This window comes from Parambassis ranga, chromosome 2 (assembly GCF_900634625.1).
Source record: "Parambassis ranga chromosome 2, fParRan2.1, whole genome shotgun sequence".
NCBI classification, from domain to species: Eukaryota; Metazoa; Chordata; class Actinopteri; family Ambassidae; genus Parambassis; species Parambassis ranga.
The window spans coordinates 44,274,595-44,302,532 of record NC_041023.1 but is presented as its reverse complement, the minus strand read 5'-3'; the positions used below and the strand labels follow the sequence as shown (position 1 = coordinate 44,302,532).

At 41.1% G+C, this 27,938-nt stretch overlaps 3 protein-coding genes and 1 non-coding gene across 11 annotated transcripts; all 4 read left to right on the top strand.

Moving 5' to 3' along the window:
- The first annotated feature begins 149 nt into the window (after positions 1 to 149).
- On the top strand, positions 150 to 4,384 carry LOC114449531 (major histocompatibility complex class I-related gene protein-like). The gene is made up of 9 exons (XM_028427277.1): positions 150 to 270; positions 878 to 968; positions 1,356 to 1,622; positions 1,711 to 1,989; positions 2,125 to 2,427; positions 3,570 to 3,671; positions 3,768 to 3,785; positions 3,861 to 3,986; positions 4,064 to 4,384. Exons 2-8 carry the CDS (start codon positions 920 to 922, stop codon positions 3,908 to 3,910), a joined length of 1,068 nt encoding a protein of 355 aa, XP_028283078.1. The 5' UTR covers positions 150 to 270; positions 878 to 919; the 3' UTR covers positions 3,911 to 3,986; positions 4,064 to 4,384.
- Positions 4,385 to 6,219: 1,835 nt separating this feature from the next.
- On the top strand, positions 6,220 to 18,335 carry LOC114449575 (major histocompatibility complex class I-related gene protein-like). 5 transcript variants are annotated; one of them, XM_028427342.1, is made up of 9 exons: positions 6,220 to 6,349; positions 16,073 to 16,139; positions 16,217 to 16,307; positions 16,720 to 16,986; positions 17,061 to 17,339; positions 17,475 to 17,774; positions 17,857 to 17,958; positions 18,065 to 18,082; positions 18,169 to 18,335. In XM_028427342.1, exons 3-9 carry the CDS (start codon positions 16,259 to 16,261, stop codon positions 18,216 to 18,218), a joined length of 1,065 nt encoding a protein of 354 aa, XP_028283143.1. In that variant the 5' UTR covers positions 6,220 to 6,349; positions 16,073 to 16,139; positions 16,217 to 16,258; the 3' UTR covers positions 18,219 to 18,335. The 5 variants fall into 5 exon arrangements, with proteins under 5 accessions (XP_028283143.1, XP_028283174.1, XP_028283183.1 ...); XM_028427373.1 differs by having other exon boundaries at positions 16,013 to 16,139; XM_028427364.1 differs by lacking the exon at positions 6,220 to 6,349 and adding an exon at positions 15,572 to 15,942.
- trnae-uuc (transfer RNA glutamic acid (anticodon UUC)) lies at positions 13,029 to 13,100 on the top strand. The gene has a single exon. It is a non-coding gene; the product is annotated as a tRNA-Glu (tRNA).
- Positions 18,336 to 22,555: 4,220 nt separating the features above from the next.
- Positions 22,556 to 26,203, top strand: LOC114449410 (major histocompatibility complex class I-related gene protein-like). 4 transcript variants are annotated; one of them, XM_028427078.1, is made up of 10 exons: positions 22,556 to 22,660; positions 22,787 to 22,804; positions 22,890 to 23,818; positions 24,305 to 24,571; positions 24,670 to 24,945; positions 25,027 to 25,329; positions 25,409 to 25,504; positions 25,633 to 25,650; positions 25,751 to 25,795; positions 25,891 to 26,203. In XM_028427078.1, exons 3-9 carry the CDS (start codon positions 23,773 to 23,775, stop codon positions 25,765 to 25,767), a joined length of 1,023 nt encoding a protein of 340 aa, XP_028282879.1. In that variant the 5' UTR covers positions 22,556 to 22,660; positions 22,787 to 22,804; positions 22,890 to 23,772; the 3' UTR covers positions 25,768 to 25,795; positions 25,891 to 26,203. The 4 variants fall into 4 exon arrangements, with proteins under 4 accessions (XP_028282879.1, XP_028282869.1, XP_028282860.1 ...); XM_028427068.1 differs by having other exon boundaries at positions 25,397 to 25,504; XM_028427059.1 differs by having other exon boundaries at positions 24,670 to 25,329.
- Positions 26,204 to 27,938: the final 1,735 nt, after the last annotated feature.

Below are 27,938 nucleotides of genomic sequence, written 5' to 3'. Positions count from 1 at the left end.
CGTAAAAGTTCTGGTATCACTTTCTAATACAAACCTGATTTTCTTGCCAGGTATCATATCCTGGAGTTCTATTGGCTGCATTAGGTCCATCCCCTGATCTGTTGGTATTTGTGCTGTGGTTTAGAGGATGTGTCAGTGTTTGTGCTGAAGTCACTGAGGACACCAGGGGAGTGTCTGCTTGAGAGAAAGTTTGAATTATATTACTAAGTTTGCAAGTCCAGTTAAAATCCTGTTTGTCTAAGAACAACACCAGCACCTAGCTGAAGTCAGGTAAGTTTACACCCTGCTGTGATATTCTGCTTTAAAGGTAGGGTAGGAGATTTCATTCTGATGCACTTCTTGTTAAATTACACTTCTCTTTACAATCCGATTAGTTCGGCAGTTTCACATTAAAACTAAGAATATGAATCATCTAGCTATAAAACACTAAAAACATCAGCCAATCCTCCGGGTGGACCCTGCACGGAGTATTGGCTGGTTGTCACTTTCTTCCTGCTCTGCGCGCACCAGAGAGGTACGTGCATGATGGCCAAAGTCACAGACGTCTTCAGGTGTTGCGCGTCCATGTGATTGGAGGCGTGGCTTCAGGGTGAGCTCTGAGAGAAAGGGGCGTGTGTTTACTTTGGAAATCTGGCTGACTCTCACTGAGTTTTCAAAATGTCCTACCCTACCATTAACAAAAAGATGTCACAGAATGTTATCTCCCTTACAGTTTGCACTTTCAGTTGTCACTGTGGATGCTATGCGTCAGAAATGTCTAGACTGAAGAAAAAACAAAAAAAAAACAAAAATCAAAACAATCTGCTCTAAGCCTGAAATGTTCTGTCAGTTGTAAACTGTTCATATGAAGCTCACATATTTGAGCTTTGACTTCCAGGACACACTTGAAGACAAACACTGAGATCCACTCTAAAGCAGGATGCAGCTGTTTGTTATGTTTCTTCTCTTCTGTCACACTGCAGCTGCAGGTCAGTAAGATCCCTCTTAAAGATTTATTTTTCCTTTTTATTCCATCTTTCTACAATGTTTACGCTGCACTGTAGACTCAGCATAGTGGGAGGAGAAGGAGGAGCTGATGCTCCATAACTGAAACATGTAAAGATGGCTGTTTGGCCCCAGGATGTTAGCAGCAGGTCTTTGTTGTATTATTTATGTTCTTGGTGTGTTATTGGATCTGCAGCTATCTGTACAGTAAAGACAGCTACACAAACATCTGGATCCACTGCAGCTGAAGACAAATTAAAGTTTTATTGTTGTTATTGTATTATGTATTTTATTGTGGTTACAGTATACACCGTATATATATACAGTATGTTTATAAAGTCCTCGTACACACCTGTCTGTTGGTCCCACAGTGAGACACACCCTGAAGTATTTCTACACTGCATCATCTGGAGTTCCAGAGTTCCCAGAGTTTGTGGCCGTTGCACTGATCAATGACGTTGACATCGGTTACTGTGACAGCAACACCAGGAGAGCAACATCCAAATATGATTGCGGGTATAAAATCACTGAAGAAGATCCCCAGCACTTTGAGAGGCTCACTAAGAGGTGTTTGGCTGCTATGTACATTTACAAAGAGAAGTTTGAATTTTTGAAGCAGCGTTTCAATCAAACTGGAGGTGAGTTGTTACAGCAAAATAAAAATAAATCACACAATGCACAATCTCTCTCTCTCTCTCTCTCTCTCTCTCTCTCTCTCTCTGTCAGGGGTTCATGCCTACCAGAACATGTTCGGCTGTGACTGGGATGATGAAACTGGAGACACTGCTGGTTATGAACAGCATGGTTATGATGGAGAAGACTTCATAAACTTTGACCTGGAGACACAGACGTGGATCGCTCCGAACCCACGAGCTGTCATCACCAAGAATGAATGGGACCAAGATAAAATGAGAAATGACAATACGAAATTCTTCTTGACACATGAATGCATTCAGTGGCTGAAGAAGTATTTAGAATATGGAAAGAGTCTTCTGCTGAGGAAAGGTAATCATGTGACCTGATTGTCGTCATGATACAGTTATAAAGCACCTGTTCATGCTGCATCTCTGACATGTTGAGCCTTTTTTCATTAGACACCAGGAAGCTCAGAGCTGGCTTTAACTTTTTACCTCCCTCCAGATCGTCCCTCAGTGTCTCTCCTCCAGAAGACTCCCTCCTCTGCAGTCAGCTGCCACGCTACAGATTTCTACCCTGACAGAGCCCTGATGTTCTGGAGCAAAGATGGAGAGGAGATTCATGAAGGTGTGGAGCACGGAGAGATCCTCCCCAACCATGATGGAACCTTCCAGATGAGTGTTGATCTGATTGTTTCATCAGTCCCAGAGGAGGACTGGAGGAGGTACCACTGTGTGTTTCAGTTTGAGGGTGCTGAGGACACCATCATCACTGGACTGGATGGAACCCTAATCAGAACCAACAGAGGTAAAACCAGAGCTCTCAAAATAAAATAAAAAAATATTTTATTTTTAGAATAGAATAGAATATACTTTCTTAATCCCTTTGGGAAGGTCCCTCAGGGAAATTCGTGTGTTGTATCAGGCGGGCTGTACTCCTCCCTCCATCTCCCCCTCCTGCCAAAAGCAGAGTTGTAGAGTTTGATGGATCGGGGGACAAAGGAGTCTCTGAGTCTGTTGGTCCTGCTCTTGGGGAGGAGCAGCCTGTGACTGTTCAGGCTCCTCTGAGCACTGATGACAGTGTGCAGAGGCATCGTCCACAATGGCCAGAAGTTTTCTTAGTGTTCAGAGCCGGCCCGCCTGATAAGTCTGTCCAGCCTGTTAGCACACCTTTTGTTTATTTTTATTTTTTTATTTTAGATACTGTATTAATCCCAGAGGGAAATTCTTTACGGCTGCTGCCAAGCAGTGTCATACAATGACTAGCAAGGCGCGCCACAGGCTAGGGTGAAGTGTCTTGCCCAAGAACACACAACAGTGACTAGGGAGGAGTTGGGATTGAACCACCAACTAGACAACCCTGCTATACCACTGCGCCACTGTTGTCCTATGTTACCCCCCCAGCAGACAACAGCATAAAAAAGTGTACCGGCCACCACAGACTGGTAGCACATCCACAGGAGTTTCCTGCAGATGTTGAAGGCTCCCAGTCTTCGCAGGAAGTACAGACGGCTATGCCCCTTCTTGTACAGGTGATCTGTACAGCAGGTCCAGTCCAGCTTGTTGTCCAGCCACAACCTGAGGTACTTGTAGTTGCCTACAATCTCCACCTTGTCATCCCTGATGGTCACTGGACGTGGCTGTGGGCTGGACTTCCTGAAGTCGATGACCAGCTCCTTAGTCTTTGAGGTGTTAAGCTAGAGATGGTTCATCTGACTCCAGGTGACAAAGTCACTGACTAGATTCGTCCTCTCCATCATCCCTGATACACCCCACGATGGCTGTGTCATCTGCAAACTTCTGGATGTGACACAGTTCTGAGTTGTAGCAGAAGTCTGAGGTGTAAAGGGTGAAGAGGAGGGGGGCCAGCACCGTCCCCTGGGGAGCTCCGGTGCTGCTGATGACAGTGTCTGTCTAACAGCCTGCTGTTTCTGCGCCTTCTTCTAACAGAGAAGCCTGGGAACATGGCCGTCCCTGTCATGGCTGCATCAGCTGCTCTTCTTTCTCTCATCATGGCTGCTGCTGCATTCATGGTTTATAGGAAGAAGAAAGGTGAGAGACAGTGAATATGTAAAAGAAAATTATTCCTTTCAGACTGGCTGAAAAGAAAAAATCATGTAACTAAGTTTACTTTTTACTTTATTTTAGCCACATGCCCTCCATCTGGTAAGTAAAGCTTTATTTTTGTTTTATTTATGTGACCAGATTTAATTAAACTGCAGTTTGTTTCTGTCCTTACAGGTCCTGACAACAACAGTGAGCTCTCAGAGAGCCTGAACCCACTTGACTGACAAAGAGAGACTCAAAGGTCATCTTTCTTTTGAATTTTCACATTTTCTTATTTTTGTTTCATTTTTGAAAAACACATTTTCACAAAAAAGGCACTAAATTCTTCTGATCAGTTTTTAAATTTCAAATGAGAGGAAGCTTAAATCATAGAAGTCGGAGGACCAAGAAGACTTATTTACACACACTCACTCACAGGAGCTACAAAAAGTGTACACATAAAGTGACATTAGTTTCTTCTTGTATAAACTTAAAATTTGCATGAAATATTTTTATTTAAACATAATAGTAGGACTTTAGTAGACTGTAGTGATAATCCTCCTAAAACCCAAGAATCAAGAACGTCATTGTCATATTTACAACAAAGTTTACTGTGAGCAATGAAATTCCTTTCTTCTTTTTTGAGCTGTTTTTAGGTTTTTAAGTGTGAGTATTTCTCCGTTGTATAAATATTAGCTAATACATCTGGTTTGATTGATTGATTCTTTACACAAAGTGCAACACTACAGGTCACATGACCTCATGTGTGGATGTTGTCATGTTATGAAGTACTTCAGATGGTCAGTGTGTAGCAGCACAACTTTAGTCTGGTTGTTGATGCAGTGATGCAAGACCATCTCTTTCAAGTTATGAATGTTAAATCTATTGCTCTTTTTTGATGGATGAAATATGTAAACATTGTTTGATTGATTGACATGTCGAAAGGGTGAAATAGTCCTGATTGAAGGTAAAGGAGTGAAAAAAGTATGTACACCTACTTATATATTTACATGAATTGATTTATTTTATGCTTTAACAGAAATAAAAACTTTTTACAAACATTTTTGAAACTTGAAATTTTTGAAAGGTTTTGGTCACTGAGATACAAAATTTTGCCTGATGATAGTTATATCGAACGAGTTTGAGTTTGAGTTTATTTATTGGGACAATGTACAATAACATTAAGCTCAAAGGAACAGAGATGCTTGTACCAGATTGTAGCTCACAAGCTAATTTCCATCTGTAGTCCCGCTACAACAATCACATCATACATTTTATCATGTAATTAATTGAGTAATTACTTAATTTTACTGCCACAATTTACATTTCATAGCTAATCAGGATAATGACTAATGTTTACTAGTTTGGAGGTTAGTTTTTAAATGTTTAGATTTTTGTTCAGATCAGGTTTGTCTTTTCATTCCTTTGTTTTTAGTGTTTGGGTGTATTATTTTAAGCAGTCTGGTAATGTGAAGCAGTGACTGTATTTCCTAAATAGCAAGTAGCAACTTTTAAATGATATCCCATTTAAATAATAATCTTAATGTGAAGGGTGTCCAGGTTGCAGATTCATTCACTTATACTGCAGTGTTAGATTTGCCGACGATGCCAAAGTTGACGTTGATGACCTTGACGAGCGTAGCCAGGCAGTTGGTTGTACAGAAGAGACAGACACGTAGCTAATACATGATGTACAGACAGTGCAATGTAAGAGACAGGGGCTTAGAGTTGTTGTATGTATCGTGGTTCACACCCATCATGAACATGGGAGCGTCCATGATGGGAGCAAAGATAGAAGATAGAAACATAGTCAACACCGGCATCACTCCATTGGATGTTGCTGGGGTCCTCCTGTACATGGCTGAGACAGCAGAGGTCAGACAATGTGAGCTGGAAACAAACACTCAAATCTCACAGAGTAGAACAGTTCAACTATTGTTGTTTTGCCTGACGTGTAGGCGAGTCACATAGAAGAGAGTCATCTGTGCTTTTACTTCTTACAGACTGCATGACTGCATTGCACTCAGTTCAGATAAGTTTGGCAATGAGTAAGGAAAAGAAGTGAAAACAAAAGCTGGTCAGGCAAGATTTTTCCCCTCAGCAGATTAAAATATGAACTCACTGATGGACAAACAGCTCCTGGATTATATAAGGAATATTTAAGACACAATCATAAACTTAATTTAATAATATTTACCTATTTGTAAAGGAATTTGTGTTTTTGCTTGTTAAATAAAGAATTTTTCATGTGATGAAACACATTCTGTCCAACATTTCAAGTTGTGTGTGTTACATGAGCAGGTATATATACATATCTTCATGTGTGATATATAATAATGAAGAGCGCCCTCTATCTGAATTACTGCCACATTAGTAGGAAGTAAACAAGCTCTGGTATCACTTTCAACAAACCGTGATTTTTTAACCTGGTTACAGAGCTGTGTGATCATTTCCTGGAGTTCTATTGGCTGCATTAGGGCCATCCCTTGATCAGTTGGTGTTTGAGCTGTGGTTTAGATGATGTGTCAGTGTTTGTGCTGCCATCACTGAGGACACCAGGGGAGTGTCTGCTCAAGAGAAAGTTTTAGGTTTTCATTAGTATGTTTGTAAGTCTAGCTGAAATCCTGTTTATCTGGTGAGTGATCAGTGCTCTAAGAACAACACCAGCATCCAGCTGGAGTCAGGTAAGTTTACATTCTGCTGTGATTTTCTGATGTCACATGATTTTTATCTCTCTCAGTTTGTACTTTCAGTTGTCACTGTGGATGCTCTGTAACAAAAATGTCTGGACATTTTTTAGACTGAAGAAAAACCAGGATCAACACTATCTGCTCTAAGAGTGTGAAATGTTCTGTCAGCTGTAATTGAAACTGTTCATATGAAACTCACATATTTGAGCTTTGACTTCCAGGTCACACTTGAAGACAAACCCTGAGATCCACTCTAAAGCAGGATGCAGCTGTTTGTTATGTTTCTTCTCTTCTGTCACACTGCAGCTGCAGGTCAGTAAGATCCCTCTTAAAGATGTATTTTTCCTTTTTATTCCATCTTTCTACAATGTTTACACTGCACTGTAGACTCAGCATGGTGGGAGGAGAACAAGGAGCTGATGCTCCATAACTGAAACATGTAAAGATGGCTGACAGTCACACAAACATCTGGATCCACTGCACCTGAAAAATAAATGTTATTGTTGTTACTGTACATACATACAGAATGTCTGTCCTCAAACGTATTTGAACGTCACAATTTAAAAAAATGATGAAAAAAAATAAGAACTTGTGTATCATATCTTTAAATCTAAACTCACACATTACTCTAAGGACTATATCAGGCTGCCTGTATCATGTGTATAATGTGCATGATGAGTACACTCCATCTCTCCATCTTTTTTTTCCTGCAGTGAAACACTCCCTGAAGTATTTGTTGACTGGAACCTCTGGAATGCCAAACGTCCCTCGGTTTATTGGGTCTGGAGAGGTTGACGGGATATGTACAGGTTACTGCGACAGCAACAAAATAATAATGGAGCCAAGACAGGACTGGGTTAAGACACTATTTGCCAATGATCCCAAACATTATGAGTTTTACAATCAAGAGTGCAAGAGTCATGATGAGGGCTTCAACGCCAATATTTTGGGGGAAAACCTCGACCAAAGTGAAGGTACAGCAGCTTTCATTATTCAGATTCAGATTCAGAATACTTTTATTTGTTCCCAAGGGGCAATTTTGGCGGTCAACCACATGAGCAGTGACCCAACTTATGTTTCCTGGTGTTATCATGTTTCCTGGTGAGCTCAGGACCCTGTTTTTCTATGTTATGGTTGCCAATGTACTGAAACTGGCTTCTTGGAGCTGAGGGAGTAGCTACTAATCAACACATCCATAAAAACATTTGTTGACATAGCTGTGTCTGTTGAGAACAGGTGCATTTGGTCATAAAAGCACAGATGCTATCTGTACAATAATGTCCTCTTTAGTCTGCTGACAGTCTGTCTGTCTCACAGATGTCCATGTTATACAGAGGATTCACGGTTGTGAATGGGATGAAACGACTGAGGAGACAACTGGTTTTATGAGGTATGGTTATAAAGGAGAAGACTTTATTTCACTGGATATGACGACACTGATGTGGATCGCACAGAAACCAGGGGTCGTTATAGAACATATGACATGGGACACTGACAAAGTTAGCACAAAAGACATTGAGAGGTTCCTGACTCAGGTCTGCCCTACAATACTGAAGGAATATTTGGTCTATGGGAAATATGCTCTGCAGAGAACAGGTAGGACTTCACTCTGTCTCTTTCTCCCTTTGTTTTTTCCCTTTTCTTATCTTCTTATCTCTCTCTCCTCCCTCCAGATTTCCCCTCAGTGTCTCTCCTCCAGAAGACTCCCTCCTCTGCAGTCAGCTGCCACGCTACAGGTTTCTACCCTGACAGAGCCCTGATGTTCTGGAGCAAAGATGGAGAGGAGATTCATGAAGGTGTGGAGCACGGAGAGATCCTCCCCAACCATGATGGAACCTTCCAGATGACTGTTGATCTGAATGTTTCATCAGCTGAAGACTGGAGGAGGTACCACTGTGAGTTTCAGTTTGAGGGTGCTGAGGACAGGATCATCACTGGACTGAATAAAACCCTGATCCAAACCAACAAAAGTACGTCTGATCACGTTTCATCTACCATTGGCTTGTGATCGCATTAGCACCTAGCTCAATAAATTCACAGAGCTACCATTATATTGCTTATATCTGTCTTTAGAGACCAGTCGTATGCATGAACCACACAGAATAGCCTGTTTAGTTCTAACGTGAGTATAGCTGAAACCTGGATCCTGTTTGAAGGTTCTGCTCCGAGCCCAGAGTCCTCTGCAGGTCTTGTTATTGGGGTTGTTGTTGGACTGCTGCTGCTCCTAGTGCTCTGCATCACTGGGTACCTCATCTGGAGGAGGAACAAAAAAGGTGAGGGACAAATATGTTTTTATTTAAGTCAAGGTTTTGATCCAGTGAGAGCAGATTTTTTTTGTTCACTCTGTTTGACTTCACCTAAACTCACCTAATTATCTCACATGTGTATTTCAGGATTCCTGATGCTTGTTCAAGGTAGTTTTCTCGTTTAATTATTTATAACACAATCATATGTGTGGTCTTTTGGGCAAATAAACATCACATTCTTCACCTTCTTCTTTAAGTCTTGACAGGGGGACAGCAGAGATTAGAGGATCCTCCTGAACCTCCTCCTGAGCAAGAAGTCTGAACACACAGCTCCTCTGGTTTTACTGGGTTTATACTGCATCTCACTTTACCTGTGAGTTAGAAGTTCAGATCAGTTAAATGGAAGCTATTTTAAGTTCAATTAAAAACAACGATATCTGCATAAAAGGTGCTTTTTGTTTAATAATGACTAAATTTAAATATATGTGCACCGTAGTTTTCACACAAGCTGTCATGTTACAATCAATGAAGAATGAAAAGGAGTAATAATAAAAACCAGGAGAGCAAGTTTAACACACAATGAAAAGACACAGAGGTGTGTTAAAGAAGAGGAAACACTGAGATGTAACCTTTCTAATGTCTTAACACATGTGTGCTGCAGACATGGCCACCTTTTGTAAATTATTTTGTAGTTACTGTTTTTGTTTTAAATAAAGTTTTCAGATGAATTACATCATGTTCAGTGTGTCAAACTGTTGCATGACTAAGTGTGTGCAGTAGCAAAAAAATGATATGTGTTTATATGAGCAAAGTGTCCTCATGTAAAACTTCAGATGTGTTGTCTACATCTTGTTGTGATTGGTCTGCCCAGGTGGACATCACATTTGCTCTACCATCAGAGCATGTTATCTCAGTGTCGGAGAGGAAGCGGCTAAAAAGCACAACGTGTCTAAAAGTTCCTGATTCTCCTGGAAACTTTATTTTGAAGGTTCCTTTTCTTCTTTGCTGTCTCTTTGTGTTGTGGATCAAAACCCTGACTAAGCTATGTTAATAAAATCATTGTTATTGGCCCCTTAGTCAGGATGAGGATGTTAATGAGGCTGCTGCTCTTCTGTCAGGCTGCATGTGCAGGAAAGAGACTCTTTATCTTTCCTGCAAGAAACTCAGCATTATTTAAAGTTTTAATGTTTATTAAATTTGGTGAAATAAAGCACATTTCCTCTGTATAGTTATGGGTCATACACGTTTTGCTTGATGTCTTCTGATCATGGAACAGATACAGCCACAAACTCTGTCAGCATGCAGGTTGGGGTGGTGGGTGCAACATGATTGGAGTCTGGGGTTCCATCCTGCTGACACCACCAGCTGATTTGTTTTTGGCATAAAAACTATTAATGAAGAGGACAGGCTGGTTTAAATTCCATGAAGGAAGTCAGTCCAAACATTTTGGACACATGAGACTTTCTGTCTTCTATCCTAATATTTCAGGTTTCCAGCTGCCTGAGTGAGTACTGTGAGTATTCTCATTGAATTATTGTACAGGTTTATTTTTCTCTTTAATGAAAGTTTGTGCCTCTTCGTAGATGAGTGGTTCGTCTATTTATCTCCCATTGATCACAAATGTTCTTGACAGGGGGACAGCAGAGACTAGAGGAGCATCCTGAACTCTGTATACTCTTGTTTATAACGACAAAAAAAGGTTTTGGATCCTAAACTTCACTGATCAAGTACTCAGATCTTATTTTCTGAATATGTAACCATGTCTCCTGAGACATGGTTACATTTTCAGCCTGGATGTTAACACCACTAAAGAGGGTCATCTGTGCTTTTACTTCTTACAGACTGTATGACTGCATTGCACTGACTTCAGATAAGTTTGGCAATGAAAAAATAATCCAATCCAATCCATCTTTATTTATAGAGCACTTTTATCAAATGTAGAATAAATTACTAATAAAATAAAATAAAATGAAATAAAATAAATATAAATTTGATAAAACACAGGAATATAAAACAATACAATAAAAACACCAGTCAGGAGTAAGAACAATAAAACAAATAAAAGTCAACAACTCAAACAGAGTTCAAAGCCAGAGTAAAAAGATGTGTTTTAAGTGATGACTTAAAAACCATAAAAGAATCCATCTGTCTAAGGTGCAAAGGCAATTCATTCCACAGTTTAGGACCCGCGACAGAGAAGGAACGGTCCCCCCTGTGTTTTCTCTGTGTTTTTGGGAAGACCAAGAGAGACTGGTCAGCTGACCTGAGGGACCTTCCTTTTGGGACCTTTGGGAAGGTCCCTCAGGGAAATTTGGGTACCAGCAGTGACAGTCAAACATTGCACAGCAGCATAAATGGTACAGATGGATTATAAATATAAATACATATAAATTATTGCACGTGTGTTGTATCAGGCGGGCTGTACTCCTCCCTCCTTCTCCCCCTCCTGCCAAAAGCAGAGCTGTAGAGTTTGATGGATCGGGGGACAAAGGAGTCTGTGAGTCTGTTGGTCCTGCTCTTGGGGAGGAGCAGCCTGAGCGCTGATGACAGGGTGCAGAGGATGACTGGCATCGTCCACAATAGCCAGGAGTTTTCTTAGTGTTCTCCTCTCTGCCACTGTCACCAGGGAGTCCAGCTTCATGCCGACCACAGAGCCGGCCCGCCTGATAAGTTTGTCCAGCCTGTTAGCACACCTTTTGTTTATGTTACCCCCCCCAGCAGACAACAGCATAAAAAAGTGTACTGGCCACCACAGACTGGTAGAACATCCACAGGAGTTTCCTGCAGATGTTGAAGGCTCCCAGTCTTCGCAGGAAGTACAGACGGCTCTGGCCCTTCTTGTACAGGTGATCTGTACAGCAGGTCCAGTCAGTTTTTAAAAGTAATATTTAATCAGCTCAGCTGTCCTCCACTAAGGTTTCATCTTACAATCAATGAGGAGGAAGGGAAGTGAGAACAAAAACTGGTCAGGCAAGATTTTTTCACTCGTCGAGATTAAAAGATAAAGCAGCGTGTTAAAGAAGGGGAAGTCACTGATGGACAAACAGACACAATCATAACGCACCTATAACCACACTAAGGAATTGTTTAATTCTTGTTAAAGAATTTTCAGGATTTTCATTTGATGATTTGCATGATGTCCAATATTTCAAGTTGTATGTGTGTCTGTTATATGAGCAGGTGTGTGTTCTGGACTTTAGCATCAGACAAGCAGAGGCAACCAGCCTCTAAGTGGAAGTTATTTTAACAGGAACACACCTCAGAAAGTCACAGACCAGGAAACATATTCAGGTTGAACATACTGGCTCCACAGCTCCACAGTTCTGCTTTCAAAACAAGATGAAGATAATCTTACGCAGGTGAGATCATTTCAAAAACATGAATATCATGTGTTTACATGTGCTGATAGTATCCACTCTGTTTTTAAATGATGCGGCTGACCACACAATAGAATTTCAATGCATAATGCATAAAAGTCATTGTGTAAATGCTCCATTTACCTCCATCAGTTACACCAAACTGAGGACTCACAAGCGTGACTCAGTCATGAGGTCTTGACTCGGGCAGTGCTCAGTGCACACAGGGTTAGAGGATGTCTGTGTATGACGCCACAACAGCTTTGATTACCAGCTGATTGAGCACATGACATGATTGATTTTATCAGCTGCAGAGCTGCCAGCAAAGCATCTGCTCTGTAAGGTGAATTGATGATGATGATGATGATGATGATGTGTGTCCTGCAGGGATAAACTCTCATCTTTTGTTCACCGCCTCTGCCGGAGACCTGAACCTGCCGCGGTTTGTGGGTACCTCAGTGGTTGATGATGCTCATCTGGCTTACTGCAACAGTGACAAAAAGATAATGGAGTTCAAACAGGACTGGATAAAGAAAGCAACGCATGACTATCCTCAGACCTTCGAGGTCGTCTGTCATTCCTGTTTCGAGAGTCTCCCTGACACCTTCACAGCCATCCTTCACAGCTTCTAGACCCTCAGTCAAAAAGAAGGTATAGAATGCATTATGTTGTGTAACTCCTGGTCCTTCTCTGCACAGATATAGCCTCTCATCATCTTCTCTTTGTCATGATGCAGATGGATAAATATCTTTTTTTTCTCTCTTTCTTAGAGGTCCACATCTTACAGTTCATGAGTGGCTGTGATGTGGATGAAGACACCGGAGAGCTTTTCTGCAGTTTGCTTATGATGGGGAAGACTTCATGGCTTCAGACATGAAGGAATCCAGATGGATTGCACAAACACCACAAGCTATCATCGCCAAACTGACCTGGGACACTGACAAAGCTGCTATAAAATACAACCAGAAATTCTACTACCAGATTTGCCCCGTGTGGCTGAGAGGAATATTGATGTACGGCAACAGCTCTCTGAAGAGAACAGGTGATGGAGATCTATAATTTGACACAGTGTCCCATATGGTCTAGCGGTTAGGATTCCTGGTTTTCACCCAGGCGGCCCGGGTTCGACTCCCGGTATGGGAACATAGTGTTTTGGGGCAGCAGTGACTCAGTGGTAGAACAGGGTTGTCCAGTAACTGGAAGGTTGGTGATTTGATCCCAACTCCTCTCTAGTCACTGTTGTATGTCCTTGGGTTTTGGTTCCAGTTCTTCTTCCAGTTCCTGTAACAAACCTTCTCTCTCTCTCAGATCTTCCCTAGGTGTCTCTCCTCCAGAAGACTCCCTCCTCTCACCTGTTATTCTACAGGTTTCTACCCTGACAGAGCCCTGATGTTCTGGAGCAAAGATGGAGAGGAGATTCATGAAGGTGTGGAGCACGGAGAGATCCTCCCCAACCATGATGGAACCTTCCAGATGAGTGTTGAACTCAATCTTTTATCACTCCCAGAAGAGGACTGGAGGAGGTACGACTGTGTGTTTCAGCTCGCTGGTGTGCAGGATGACATCATCACCAGGCTGGACAGAACAGCGATCAGAACCAACAGCAGTAAGACCGGAGTTCTCAAAGTTCTGCTGTCTCTGTGCTCATCAGGCTCATGTTGTTATTGTTTATAACAGAGAAGCCCGGGAACATGGCCGTCCCCATCATGGCTGCAGCAGCTGCTCTTCTTTCTCTCATCATGGCTGCTGCTGCATACATGGTTTATAGGAAGAAGAAAGGTGAGACACACACAGAGATTATCTGATTTATTCAGGATTAAACTGATATAGGAGAGAAGTGACAAAAAGACTTTTGTTTTATTTTGTTTAGCCACAAGTCTTCCATCTAGTAAGTAACATTTTATTATATTTAAAAGGATCAACCACTGTAAACTCTGATTTTACTGAGTGTATTTACTCAGGTTCTGTCCTCACAGGTCCTGAAAATACCGAGCTCTCACAGGAACTGAACCCACAAACCTGACTGATAAATGAGTTCATCCTCTTTTCGAATGTTCAGTTTACTTTGTTGTATAGTATATAACTGTATATCTTTATATGTGATGTAAAATTAATAAAGAGCGCCCTCTAGCTGAAATACTGCCACATTTGTAAGGAGTAAACAAGCTCTGGTTTCTGATTATTTCCTGGATTACTATTGGCTGCATTTAGGCCTTCCTCTGCTGTGTCAGTGTGTGTGCTGGGATTCATTGACAATAGGGGAGTGTCTGCTCAAGCGTTGACGTCGCTAGCCCTATTTTAAAACAATCCAAAGCCCCCCTATAATTTGGGGCTTGATTATTTCGGAGTTGACCACGTCGTATACGATATGAGAGCATATGTCTTACAAAGTCGCTCATACATTAGGAAAGTAATAGCTAGAGACGTTCTGTTTCTTTCCTCGAAAAGAGGACACTTCAGGCATGTCTGTGTGATGTAGACTGGCTGTATTATTCTACGGGCAAGTCAGTGTCCAATCGGACCATCGAGCGATATCACATGGGGCTCAAATATCCAATTGTAGAGCCTTGTGCCTCTGACGTGGTTTTCAAAGATGTCTTCTGAAGACAAGAGAAGTATCTCCACTAACTAGCTGAGTCGTCTACACGTCTGAAAAGCGGCCCTGAACGCAATAATAGACGCGTAGCGGACTGTTACCTCAGCCGGAAGGTGCATTGTTCTGCATACCCCTGTTATACACTGTTATTCACTGTTATTTCTTACTGGAAACTTTTATTTGACTTATTAGCGGTGCTATGTTTTGTTACGCTAACCCGGAAGTTACGTCAGGACGTTCCGGATGAACAGGGGAGCTCGCTCTCAGACGCTCACAGTAAACAGCGCTTCTTTCATGTAGCGCAGCTTCATTTTTCAACTTTTGCCACACAACTATTGCAGAGACAAAAGAGACATTTACAGCGCGACTGTTTCTGAAAGAATAAGAAAAGATTATAGACTGAGATGCTGTTTCAGAGTCACTGGCAGAAGACTTTTCCACAGATGAACAGCTGGATTGGTGGTTGATAGGTGCAATATTCACACACCACACTATACAATAAATTACTTATTTGTTCTTTTGATGCACTATGTACAGTTTTCTACAAACCACTTCTACCTCCACTCATCTGTGCAGTAATTGTTAATATGTAAACTCTTTTTTGATTGTATTGCATAAAATCGGTAGTTTATTTTATTATGTATATAGCTTTTCTTATCTTTTGCTTGCTGTAACTGTGCTGTTGCAAAAACGCAATTTGCCCATTGTGGGACAAATCTGTGTGGGAAATTACCTGGAGCATCTGGAACCATCTGAAAAATAATATATATAATGACAATAAGAAATGAAGTAACATAATGTGTAAATATGTATTTTGTTATACGTATTTGTGTTTCTTACGTTTCTTTTGGGGAGGAGGTAGCTGAAAGTTGACATCTGCTCTGACTGCTAATGAATGATGAAGCCGAAGTCCGCTTGCTGCTCTGCAGTGAGTTCGTGGGTTACCGTTGCATTGTGGGAAATGTAGTATTGGTGCGTGCAAAACACCAGCGGGCGGCTACGGCCTGCGGGCCGGTTCTAATACTAATCAAATATCATCCCGGGGGCCATAGATAATTCATTAGCGGGCCGGATTCGGCCCGCGGGCCTTGACTTTGACATATGTGTAGTAAGGAGTAAACAAGCTCTAGTTTCACTTTCTATTACAAACCCTTCTGTTTTGCCCGGTAACAGAGCTGTACGATCATTTCCTGGATTACTATTGGCTGCATTAAGGCCTTCCTCTGCTGTGTCAGTGTTTGTGCTGTGGTTTACTCCGGACACCAGGGGAGTGTCTGATCGAGAGAAAGTTTTGTTTTAATTAGTAAGTTTGTAAGTCCAGCTGAAATCCTGTTTGTTTGGTGAGTGATCAGCGCTATAAGAACAACACCAGCTTCCAGCTGGAGTCAGGTAAGTTTACATCCCCATGTGATTTTCTGCTTTAACTAAAAGACGTCACATGATTTTATCTCCCTCTCAGTTTGTACTTTCAGTTGTCACTCTGCATGCTCTGTAACAACAATGTCTGGACATTATTTAGACTGAAGAAAACTCAGGATCAATCAATCGTGTAGGTCAATGGGCCACATGTTCACACATGGGAGCAGGTATGAAAATTTGAATCATGTCTGAAGTAACTGTAAAACATTTAGTTTGTTTACATATTTATAACTTTGACTTCCAGGTCACACTTGAAGACAAACACTGAGATCCACTCTAAAGCAGGATGCAGCTGTTTGTTATGTTTCTTCTCTTCTGTCACACTGCAGCTGCAGGTCAGTAAGATCCCTCTTAAAGATGTATTTTTCCTTTTTATTCCATCTTTCTACAATGTTTACGCTGCACTGTAGACTCAGCATGGTGGGAGGAGGAGGAGGAGCTGATGCTCCATAACTGAAACATGTAAAAATCAGCTACAAAGTCAAAAGTTTTCAAAAATACCAGCAAAGTGTGTCTGACTCCAGGATGTTAGCAGCAGGTCTTTGTTGTCAGTTTGTTGTGGTGTTTGTGTTATTGAATCTGCAGCTATCTGTACAGTAAAGACAGCTACACAAACATCTGGATCCACTGCAGCTGAAGAGAAATTAAAGTTTTATTGTTGTTATTGTATTATGGTGATCATTGTGGTTACAGTATATACAGGATGTTTATAAAGTCCTCGTACACACCTGTCTGTTGGTCCCACAGTGAGACACACCCTGAAGTATTTCTACACTGCATCATCTGGAGTTCCAGATTTCCCAGAGTTTGTGGCTGTTGCACTGATCAATGACGTTAACATTGGTTACTGTGACAGCAACACCAGGAGAGCAACACCCAAATATGATTGCGGGTATAAAATCACTGAAGAAGATCCACAGCACTTTGAGAGGCTCACTCAGACGTGTTTGGGTGACATGTATAATTACAAAGAGAAGTTTGAATTTTTGAAGCAGCGTTTCAATCAAACTGGAGGTGAGTTGTTACAGCAAAATAAAAATAAATCACGCAATGCACAATCTCTCTCTCTCTCTCTCTCTCTCTGTCAGGGGTTCATGCGTACCAGGCCATGTTCGGCTGTGACTGGGATGATGAAACTGGAGACACTGCTGGTTATGAACAGCATGGTTATGATGGAGAAGACTTTATAAACTTTGACCTGGAGACACAGACGTGGATCGCTCCGAACCCACGAGCTGTCATCACCAAGAACAAATGGGACCAAGATAAAATGAGAAATTACCATACGAATTTCTTCTTAACACATGAATGCATTCAGCGGCTGAAGAAGTATTTAGAATATGGAAAGAGTCTTCTGCTGAGGAAAGGTAATCATGTGACCTGATTGTCGTCATGATACAGTTACAAAGCATCTGTTCATGCTGCATCTCTGACATGTTGAGCCTTTTTTCATTAGACACCAGGAAGCTCAGAGCTGGCTTTAACTGTTTACCTCCCTCCAGATCGTCCCTCAGTGTCTCTCCTCCAGAAGACTCCCTCCTCTGCAGTCAGCTGCCACGCTACAGGTTTCTACCCTGACAGAGCCCTGATGTTCTGGAGCAAAGATGGAGAGGAGATTCATGAAGGTGTGGAGCACGGAGAGATCCTCCCCAACCATGATGGAACCTTCCAGATGAGTGTAGATCTGGATGTTTCATCAGTCCCAGAGGAGGACTGGAGGAGGTACCACTGTGAGTTTCAGCTCTCTGGTGTCGAGGACATCATCATCAAACTGGATGAAGCAGTGATCAGAACCAACAGAGGTGAGACCAGAGCTCTCAACAACTTTTATTTCAGTAGGATGATTTAATAACAACCTGCTGTATCTGCATCTTCTTTTAACAGAGAAGCCCAGGAACATGGCCGTCCCTGTCATGGCTGCAACAGCTGCTCTTCTTTCTCTCATCATGGCTGCTGCTGCATACATGGTTTATAGGAAGAAGAAAGGTGAGAGAGAGAGAATATATAAAAGAACAGTATCAAGTATTTCTTTGTTTGGCTGAATAGAAGAAAAGCATGTAACTAACTTTACTTTTTTTATTATTTATTTTAGCCTCATGCCCTCCATCTGGTAAGTAAAGCTTTATTTAGTGACCAGATTTCACTGCGTATGAACTGCAGCACTTGGGGCTCAGCAGCTTGTTTCTGTCCTTATAGGACCTGACAACAAGAATGAGCTCTCAGAGAAACTGAACCAACAGACCTGACTGACAAAGAGAGATTCAAAGGTCATCTTCCTTTTGAATTTTCAAATTTTCTCATTTTTGTTTCATTCATGAAAATATTTTCATACAGAGATACTAAATGCTTCTGATCAAGTTTTAGATTTCAGAGGAGTCAGTTATTTATACACTCTGATACATGTTACATGTTCTAAACAGTGTTTAACATCTAAAGTGATATTTGTTTTTTCTTGGAGAAGAACAAAAGGATCAAACTTTCATGAAATAGTTTTATTTAAACCTAAAAGTAAACTTTTTCTTTTCCAAGAGTTTTAATCCAGGCAACTAGACTCAAGGATTGTGTTTTGTAGTTTTACTGGTAAAAGTAGACCATTATGTATGCAATAATAATAATAATTATAATTATAGCCATATACATAGCAACGTTATACTGAGCAAGGAAAGTATTACTTCGCTAGTTCCGTTTACACAGCTACACTAAGATGAATAATATTTATTCTAAGCATAGTATGCTCACTGTTTTTGAGCTGATAATAATGATGCCATAAGTGATTATTGCTCCGTTAGCCAAACATTAGCCAGGTGTGACTGATTGATTCATTGAAAAGGTGCAACGCTACAGGTCACATGACCTCATGTATGGATGTTCTCACGTTACGATGTACTTCCGATGGACAGTGTTATGTTTCGGCACCTTACCGTCAGTGAGTTCAGGACTTTAGTAGATTTCAAGTTATGAGTGTTAAATCTTGCCTTTTTTCAATAAATGAAATATGTAAACATGGTTTGATTCATTGATCAAGAAAAGCATTGCATTACTGCCATTATACTGAACCTGATTCACAGAGAGGGCGGAATAGTCCCTAATGAAGGTAAAGGGGTGAAAGAAAATTACATACACCTACTTATATGTTTACATGAATTGATGTGAGATTTATTTTATGCTTTAAAACAAACACAGCAACTTTTCATTAACTATTTCTGAAACATGTTTTGTAAATTTTGGTCACTGTGTGATACAAAAATCTGCAACACAACAAGGATCGCAAGGAGTGCGAGGGCCCGTCATCGCTGCTTGCAGCTTTAATTTATTATTGTAAGTGTAAATTAACTTAAAACTCAAATACACAGAAAATTAACATGTGTGAAAATGTGCATATCTATGCAAGTCCTCAAAGTGCTTTATACATTCAGTAAATATTAAAATAACAATGACAGCAGGCTGTCTTATGCAAGAATGTCCAGATTTACTCTTCATTAGTCTCCCCTCTGGATGGGTTGTCGGAACAAGCACGGCGGATACAACCCGTAGTTTCCACACTCTTTATTTTACACCAAGCAGGACTGGAACACAAAGAAAGCCAGCAACGGGTTCTGGAAGAACATGCTGTCAACGATCTGCCCAACGTGGCTCAAGCTGTATCTGACCTACGGGGGGAGGTCTATGCTTAGAAAAGGTCACATGCTTGTCCTTGTTAAAATACACAACATCCTGTTCTAGTAATGACACAAACTGTCTGTGCAGATCCCCCTTGGTGTCTCTCCTCCAGAAGACTCCCTCCTCTGCAGTCAGCTGCCACGCTACAGGTTTCTACCCTGACAGAGCCCTGATGTTCTGGAGCAAAGATGGAGAGGAGATTCATGAAGGTGTGGAGCACGGAGAGATCCTCCCCAACCATAATATGGACAACAATGTCCACATCCTAGACAGAGAGGAAAGATGCTTTTAAGGAGGAGTCAAGGACGCATCTATGTTAAGCTGGAAGAACCTTCCCTTAACAGAGGTGGTGGACTCAGACATCATCTTTCTACCACATACAATGCAGTGCTTCAAGTTCCAGTAAGTTTCACTCCAAGTCACATGTTCACAGCAAGAAGGGCTGTCAACCAGTCCCCTTCCGGTAGTCTAACAGTTGTTAGCCAGTCGTTAGACACACCTGGCCCAGTCAGCCAGATCACCACAGGTAACTATGGAAACATTTAGTGCTATTGTTTGTAAGTTTTACCCAGACCCACCCACTGAGGTCTGCAACCACATATAAACCATGTTTCCCGACTAAACAGTTAGAACTGATGAAGCTGCTTGGATGAGCGGCGAAACGTCTTCTAGAAAACTCTACAAGTCCAGGCGCCTTGCTTCAATCTTCTCTACTTCAGACTAAAGTATTTTTGTTTTGTGCTTGTTTATCACCTCATGGCATCAGACCATGGACTTGCCTCTGTACGTGTTCTACTAGATATCAGTGTTGCCAGATTAGAACATGAGATTAGGATTACAGGAACAGCACTAGGTTGATTTAAATCATATTTATCAGACAGATTCCACTTCGTTCATGTAACAATGTCTCCTCCTTACAAGGGTTGATCCTGTCTACACTGTACATGCTCCCCCTAGGAAATATCATTCAGAAGCAGGGCATAAACCTTTATTGTTATGCTGATGATACCCAGCTGTATTTGTCCATAAACCCTGAAAAAGCAGAGTCGTTAGTCAGACTACAGCCATGTCTTAAAGACATAAAGGACAAAACAGAGGTCATTGTTTTTGGCCCCAAACATCTCAGACCTATCTGATGACCATGACATGTTTTAAACAGTTTAAGAAAACATGTCGGTCAATGTCAACCAGAGAGACAGATGTTATTTATACAAATACACTTTGTTATTTATATTTTTCCAGCATTGTCATGTTAAAAGTGAAATCCAGTGTGTTACATGAGCTGGTGTGTTCTGGACTTTGGCAGCAGACAAGCAGAGAACAGCAACAGGCAGGGACACTGGATGCATCAGGCTCCTGTTCAACATAAATACCTCAAATAACATCAGTAACCATGGAGATAGGTCAGTTGAATTAGTGTTAAAAATGAACTACAGGTGTTGCGGCGTCTGTTCTAAACCTGGATAATCTGTGATCCTTGTGATTATTACAGCCACACAGGATGATGTTTTCTGTCTTTGTTGAAGTTGTCATTTTCTTCTGTTGGAACACTGAATGTGTAACACAATGAATGATCTGAATAAAGTAACTAAAGCATGGATTACTTTGCTCTTGGAAACAATGGAAATTTATCAGAAAGTGAGACATCAGTGAAAGTAATTATGTTCTGTTATGTAATTGTTGTTCCAGACTGGAAATCATTTCTTTGAAGTATTGAGGATCCCGTTCTGGATCGTTTTCTAGGGCAGTTTTTCTCCAGTCCTCTGCTCTATACCGAGAGTGTCTCTCTGTCACAGTAACCCAGTGGCTCTCAATTATTTGCTGTCATTTTGTTCAAGAAAAGAACATAGGACGACAGTAAAAGAGGAAAAGTCGGATTTAAAATTGGTGCCAAACATTCCAATCATCTGGATCAGTTACATCTTTAAACAGAAGCTGATTAACAGGTTTTGTTAGGGACAGGACACAGACGACTACAAGAACATCTTTTGTTTGACTGCGCTGTGACACTGATCACACTCAGCTCTGAGATCATACACAAATTACACTTTTAATTATTATTATATTGATTAGGAGTTCATCCTGAGCTCTGCAGGTGATGGATCACACCCTGTCTGATGTGTCAGCTTGTGTGTGTGTTACATGAGCTGCTGTGTTGTGGACTTTAGCAGCAGACGAGCAGAGGCGAGAACACAGCAGCTCACAGATCACATGTGGAAGTTATTTTCAGGTGAGCACGCCTCAAATATTCACAGAATGTAAACCAGGAAACATCTTTACTCTATTGTTAGTATTGAAAAAAACAAACAAACAAAACAACCTGAAGTTTCGGTTCCTCACATCTGCTCAGACTAAACAAGATGAAGGTGCTGATGGTGCTGCTCCTCTTCAGCCACTGTGCATCGACAGGTAGGGTCATGATACATACAAATATTTTATTTCTACAGACAAGCCAACATATTTATAGGACATTCATATCCTGTGATGTTCAAGTTGAGGTGATGTCATCAACCACTGTCTGTAATAATGATGATTTGTCTGACAGTGAGACACCGCTTGACGTTTTACCTGATGATTTCCTCTGGAGTCCCAGACGTCCCTGAATATGCAGCTGCTGCAGTGATTGATGGAGTTACGGCAGCTTACTATGACAACAACATGAGGGCACCAGCACCCCGACAGGAGCCTTCCAGATGAGTGTAGATCTGAATGTTTCATCAGTCCCAGAGGAGGACTGCAGGAGGTACCACTGTGAGTTTCAGCTTGAGGGTGCTGAGGACAGGATCATCACTGGACTTGATGAAGCAGCGATCAGAACAAACTGGGTAAAATATGAAAGAAGTAAGAAACAGTAAGAAACACAAACTTAATTCAGTCGTTTTGTAAACATTTACCAAGACACCTTGTGTCGTCTGTTGAGCAGTGAGGCCTTCAGACATCAGCGCCCTCATCAGTGTTGCAGGAGCTGCTGTCGTCCTGCTCGCTGCTGCTGCTGCTGCTGGATTTACTGTTTACAAAAAGAAGAAAAGTGAGTAACCAAAACATGATTACACATAAAAACATATATCATACATTTTTAAAATTATTATGTATAAATTTATATGGTGACAGCTGAAATTCAGAGAATTAAAGAACCATTTGTCTTTCCTTTCAGAAACATTTCCAAAAAACAGTAAGTTGATCCATATTGTGCAGCAGAAGAATTTAAAGTCCAGTCCAGGATCAGTGGACTAACTGTGCGTTTGTCTCCTTTTCAGCTCCAGAAAACATCGCTGAACTCTCTGAGAAGCTGAAGGCAGAGAGCAGATGATGAAAAACATCATGTCATTGATGTTCGTCAGGAGTAAAAGAGTTCATTCTGGTACAGCTGAAAAAAGCACAATACTGCAAGAAAGACCTGTTTTTCTTGGTACCTTCACATAAAGATAAGTGAGATGATAACAACATGCACTGGGAACACAAATAGCACATTAGCACTGGAAGTTCTTTTTATATGACTGTATTATTTTCTATTAAATATGTATGAACAGTTGTAATCCCTGTAATTATTCTTTCTTTTTGTAATTGATTTAAAGGTAGGGTAGGAGATTTTGAAACCTCAGCCAGATTTGGAAAGTCTGTGACTTCGGCCATCATGCACGTACCTCTCTGGTGCACAGAGCAGGAAAAAGACCGTGTGTCTGCATCAAGCTGTTTAGAGAAAGACAGTGGGTTAATTTGTAATCTAGCAGTGCTGAGGGGCAGGTAGTTGAGCTGGTTTGTGTTCCAAAACACATCAAGAAACTGGGATTGAGCCAAGAGGAGGAAATGCTCAGTGTGCAGGTCAAAGTCTGACATGATGCACGAACAGTAACAGAGCCGTGTTACTCGCCCTGACTGTGGCAACTCTTGATGAGGAATCAGAAGGATGACGTTAGTTTTGTGGCTTTTTTGTGTCAGGTTTCCTCCAGATGAGATCACATTAATTTAAACACACAGCACTCTAATGTCTGTCAGTTGTAGCTTTGGTTTCGTCTGGACCTCTCACACCCTTCAAGACTCCAGCTTTTATTTCTTATCGTTCTTCTGATAAGGAGGCATGAACTTTTTTTATTTGAGCTTTTTTTTTGTGTTCACTCTTGATTTTAGTTCTGTTACACTATGGAGCTCATGTTTCTGCTTGTTTTATTTCACACCACGCATTCAGGTAAGATCAAATAAATTGTTAAGACTGAACACAAAAGCAACATTCAACATAAACTGATGGGGTGTTAGGTGACACACCCAGTTTCTGCTTCTGTTGTTTGTATAAAAATAACACAAGTAGAAACTATGTGTGTCACTAAACACCTCATCAGTTCACTCTGAATGTTGCTAGTGTGTCTTTTCATTTCTTTTTATTCATTTTCTTTGCTTGAAAGCAACGAAATCTCAGTAAATGTAGGTTAATTTCAGTTTGGAAGTTCAGTGCACTGCTGTCATAGTGTGCTCCTGATTAAACACACAACACTGACAAATGAAGCCAGTGATGTTCATTTTATGTTCAAATCTACCGTGATGACAAACCCAAACACGACCCGAAGACTTTACATGCACTTAAAACACTGCATGATCATAGGTATCTTTGGGTCTGCAGAGTTGAGTGTACCTCTGACAGGATGGCCATACCTGTCTGTCTCTTTTTGTCTTTCAGTCAAACACTCCCTGACATATTTCATCACTTCATCCTCTGGACTCCAAAACTTCCCAAGGTTTGTGGCTGTTTCAAAGGTTGATGGAGTGTATGTGGCCTACTGTGACAGCAGCAATCACACAGCAGAACCCAGACAGGACTGGACCAAAACATTAATGGAAGAAGAACCTGAGCATCTTGAGTGGCACATTCAGACCTGCCTGGCCGCCATTCAGGATTCAAAGACAGACATTGATCATTTTAAGCAGCACTTCAACCACACAGGAGGTACATTAGATGTTTAGACTTAATCAAGGTCTTCTGTTTGGTAATTAAATAATTTAATGACCTGTGCTGCAGGTTTAATGAAGTTTTGTCTCCTCCAGGTGTTCATGTTTTCCAGGAGCTGTCCAGCTGTGAATGGGACAATGAGACTGATGAGACAAGTGGGTATCAGCGGTTTGGTTATGATCGAGAAGACGTCGTGTCTGTGGACTCAAAAACACTGACATGGAAGTTCACAGAAAAGGCTGCATTCTTCAAACAAACGTGGGACGAAGACAAATCTAGATTAAGCTTTACTAGTAATTTTTTCACAAATATCTGTCCTCAGTGGTTGAAGCAGTATATAGTATATGGGAGGAAATACCTGCTCAGAAAAGGTAGAATCACCTGTTTGATGTCATGTCCTTATATTCATTATTATTTCCTCACCCTCACCTTGTGCTTCTTTTCTCTGTCAGATCGTCCCTCAGTGTCTCTCCTCCAGAAGACTCCCTCCTCTGCAGTCAGCTGCCACGCTACAGGTTTCTACCCTGACAGAGCCCTGATGTTCTGGAGCAAAGATGGAGAGGAGATTCATGAAGGTGTGGAGCACGGAGAGATCCTCCCCAACCATGATGGAACCTTCCAGATGACTGTTGATCTGAATGTTTCATCAGTCCCAGAAAAGGACTGGAGGAGGTACCACTGTGAGTTTCAGTTTGAGGGTGTCAAGGACAGGATCATCACTGAGCTGGATGAAGCAGTGATCAGGACGAACAGCAGTAAGTTATTAAAAAAAAACAGTGAGGTCTGTGAAGGAAAGATGATGTCTGAATGTTCTGGTTTCAGTTCCTCCCTCAGAGTTTCCAGCTGGTGTCCTCGTTGGAGTTGTTGTTGGACTTCTGCTGCTGCTCCTCTGCATGGCTGCACTGCTCCTCTGGAAGAAGAACAAAAATGGTGAATAAATAACAAATCAAATCTGCTGTTTGACTTAAAGAGGCTGATGTTCAGCTATTAGGAAATCTGTGATGCACTTACATAATTATCAGTTCATCATTTTTACAAGTGTAATCTCTGTATTTTAGGATTCAGAGCTGCAAGCAGTAAGTTTTCTCTCCATTAATACTGAAGCACATTGTTTTATTTGTTTACATGGTCATCAGTCCTTTCTTGTCTTCAATTATTTTATTTATTCTTTTGTAGCTTCAGAATCTTCCTGATCTTCAGAATAAATCTGATCCCAACACTGTGAGTACTTCATTGTTGAACAGTAATTTCTATGTCAATATTCACACATTCAACATATTATATATGTTATAACATTTGTTGATGTGTCTTTACAGACTCCCAATGGAACTCCAGTGATGTCATGCTGTCCTCAATAATTTTCTACACTGTACTTGATTCTGTAAATATGTCACCTCTACTGAATAAATCATAATTATGAGACCATGTAACACAATAAATCTGCACTTTTAATGTTGTGTCCTGATGTTTCTGACACATGTGCTCCCTGGGTGTCACTTTTGTGCAGATCTGTCTCGTGTCATGTCAGTGTTTGCATGCAGGGGGCGCTGCTTCCTTCTCTGAGTGTCTGTGCTTCTCTTGTGTCCTCTTTTGTATAAGTGTACATGTAAATAAATTGTGTATGTTTTACTTATCATCCAGCTGATTTTATTGTTCAGTAGCACCGATGACAAAATGATAAAGACTTTGCTTCCTGTTGACACGTATTCCTGATAAATCTGGACATGAAGCGGCAGTTTAATCTGGCGTCTTTTCTAGTTTAAGTGACTTTATTGAATGAAAACAATACATACAGAGCAAAACACCTGACACTTGAATGTAACAATGATAATGACATTACATTCACCTGAACAAGGAGCAGATACTCTGCTGCTAACACACTGTTCTACTTCTACTACATAACATGAGTGTGATCTGCTCAGTAGATGAACTCCATCCTTTGATAATGTAAAAATGTCTTTGACAAACAGTAACAGTAACATAAATAACATACTGTATTTCTGGTGTATATCATTTTAAAACCCTTTTAAAGTTTTTGTTATTAGAAGTGATCATCTCATCCAGCTTGTGTTTCACATTAACCTGTCTGTTTGATTTGAGTGTTGTTAGTAATTCGTCTGTATTCTTTACAGCACATGTTCAGGATGGTGGATTCAGGGTCAATACGCAGCAAGTGCAGGATCTACAGTATTTACAGTGTGCACAGGATGAGGACAGCACTAAGGACATAATGTACAGTTAAAATACTGCAGAATATTCTGTAAACATAATACACAGATGGGGATGAGAAACACAGAAAGGTGGTCTGACTGTTCCAGCTTGGGGGGGGGGGGGGTCACAGTGTAAACTCCAGTGATGTTTGTGTAAACGTGATGCTAAGTGTTGGTCAATGTCAACTAGAGAGAGACAGATGTTATTTATACAAATACACTTTGTTATTTATATTTTTCCAGCATTGTCATCTTAAAAGTGAAATCCAGTGTGTTACATGAGCTGGTGTGTTCTGGACTTTGGCAGCAGACAAGCAGAGAACAGCAACAGGCAGGGACACTGGATGCATCAGGCTCCAGTTCAACATAAATACCTGCTATCTTTTTTTAGGGCTGGGCCTGCTGGTCATCAGAACAGTTAGAACTAAACATGAGAAGTACTGTTTCTGTTCCATGTAGCAAAAAAACTGTCCCTCTGACCACTTTTAGTCTCAGCTAAACAGGCTCTGTAGTGGTTCAAACTCACTTTTAATTCCAAGAAGTACTTTGAGTTAATTGTGCAAGCTGCCATTCCTTGCTGTGCCAGCAGGTGTCACTAGTCTGCAATCACCAGAGTACTGCTCATCAAGACGGAGTGGTGAAATAAAAGACAGAACACATAGCCACAAACCTGCAGCCAGAGAGAGGGAGAGGCAGACTGACGTCATCCTGAATAAGGGCGTTTCTATGTCTTTATGCCCTCTAGTGGCCAGGTGCTGAAACATATTCAAGGCAGGACGTCCAGGAAGTGAAATGCACGGTGCTGACAAGCGAAGTTTGTATAAGGGGATGGACTGTATGGGAGTGCTTTTCCCTTGGCGATTGGTTAGAATTCTACAGTTGAGAGACAGCGGAAGTACACGCTGATTGCGGAAGTGCAGAGCAGATACACTCTGCAGAAGTTAATGGTAGTCATAAACAGTGATTGTTTGACACCATGTGGTTTATGTAGTTGTTAAAAAGAATATAAAGTCTAAAGATAATTTGCTCTGCATTATACATGTTCTTGTCGGGAATCAGAGCCTGCTTCTCTATCTTTCATTGAAAGTACAAAATTCCTGGAAGTCTTCCTGTTTCATAAAAAAATATGCCTCAGTTGTCTGAGAAATGACAGC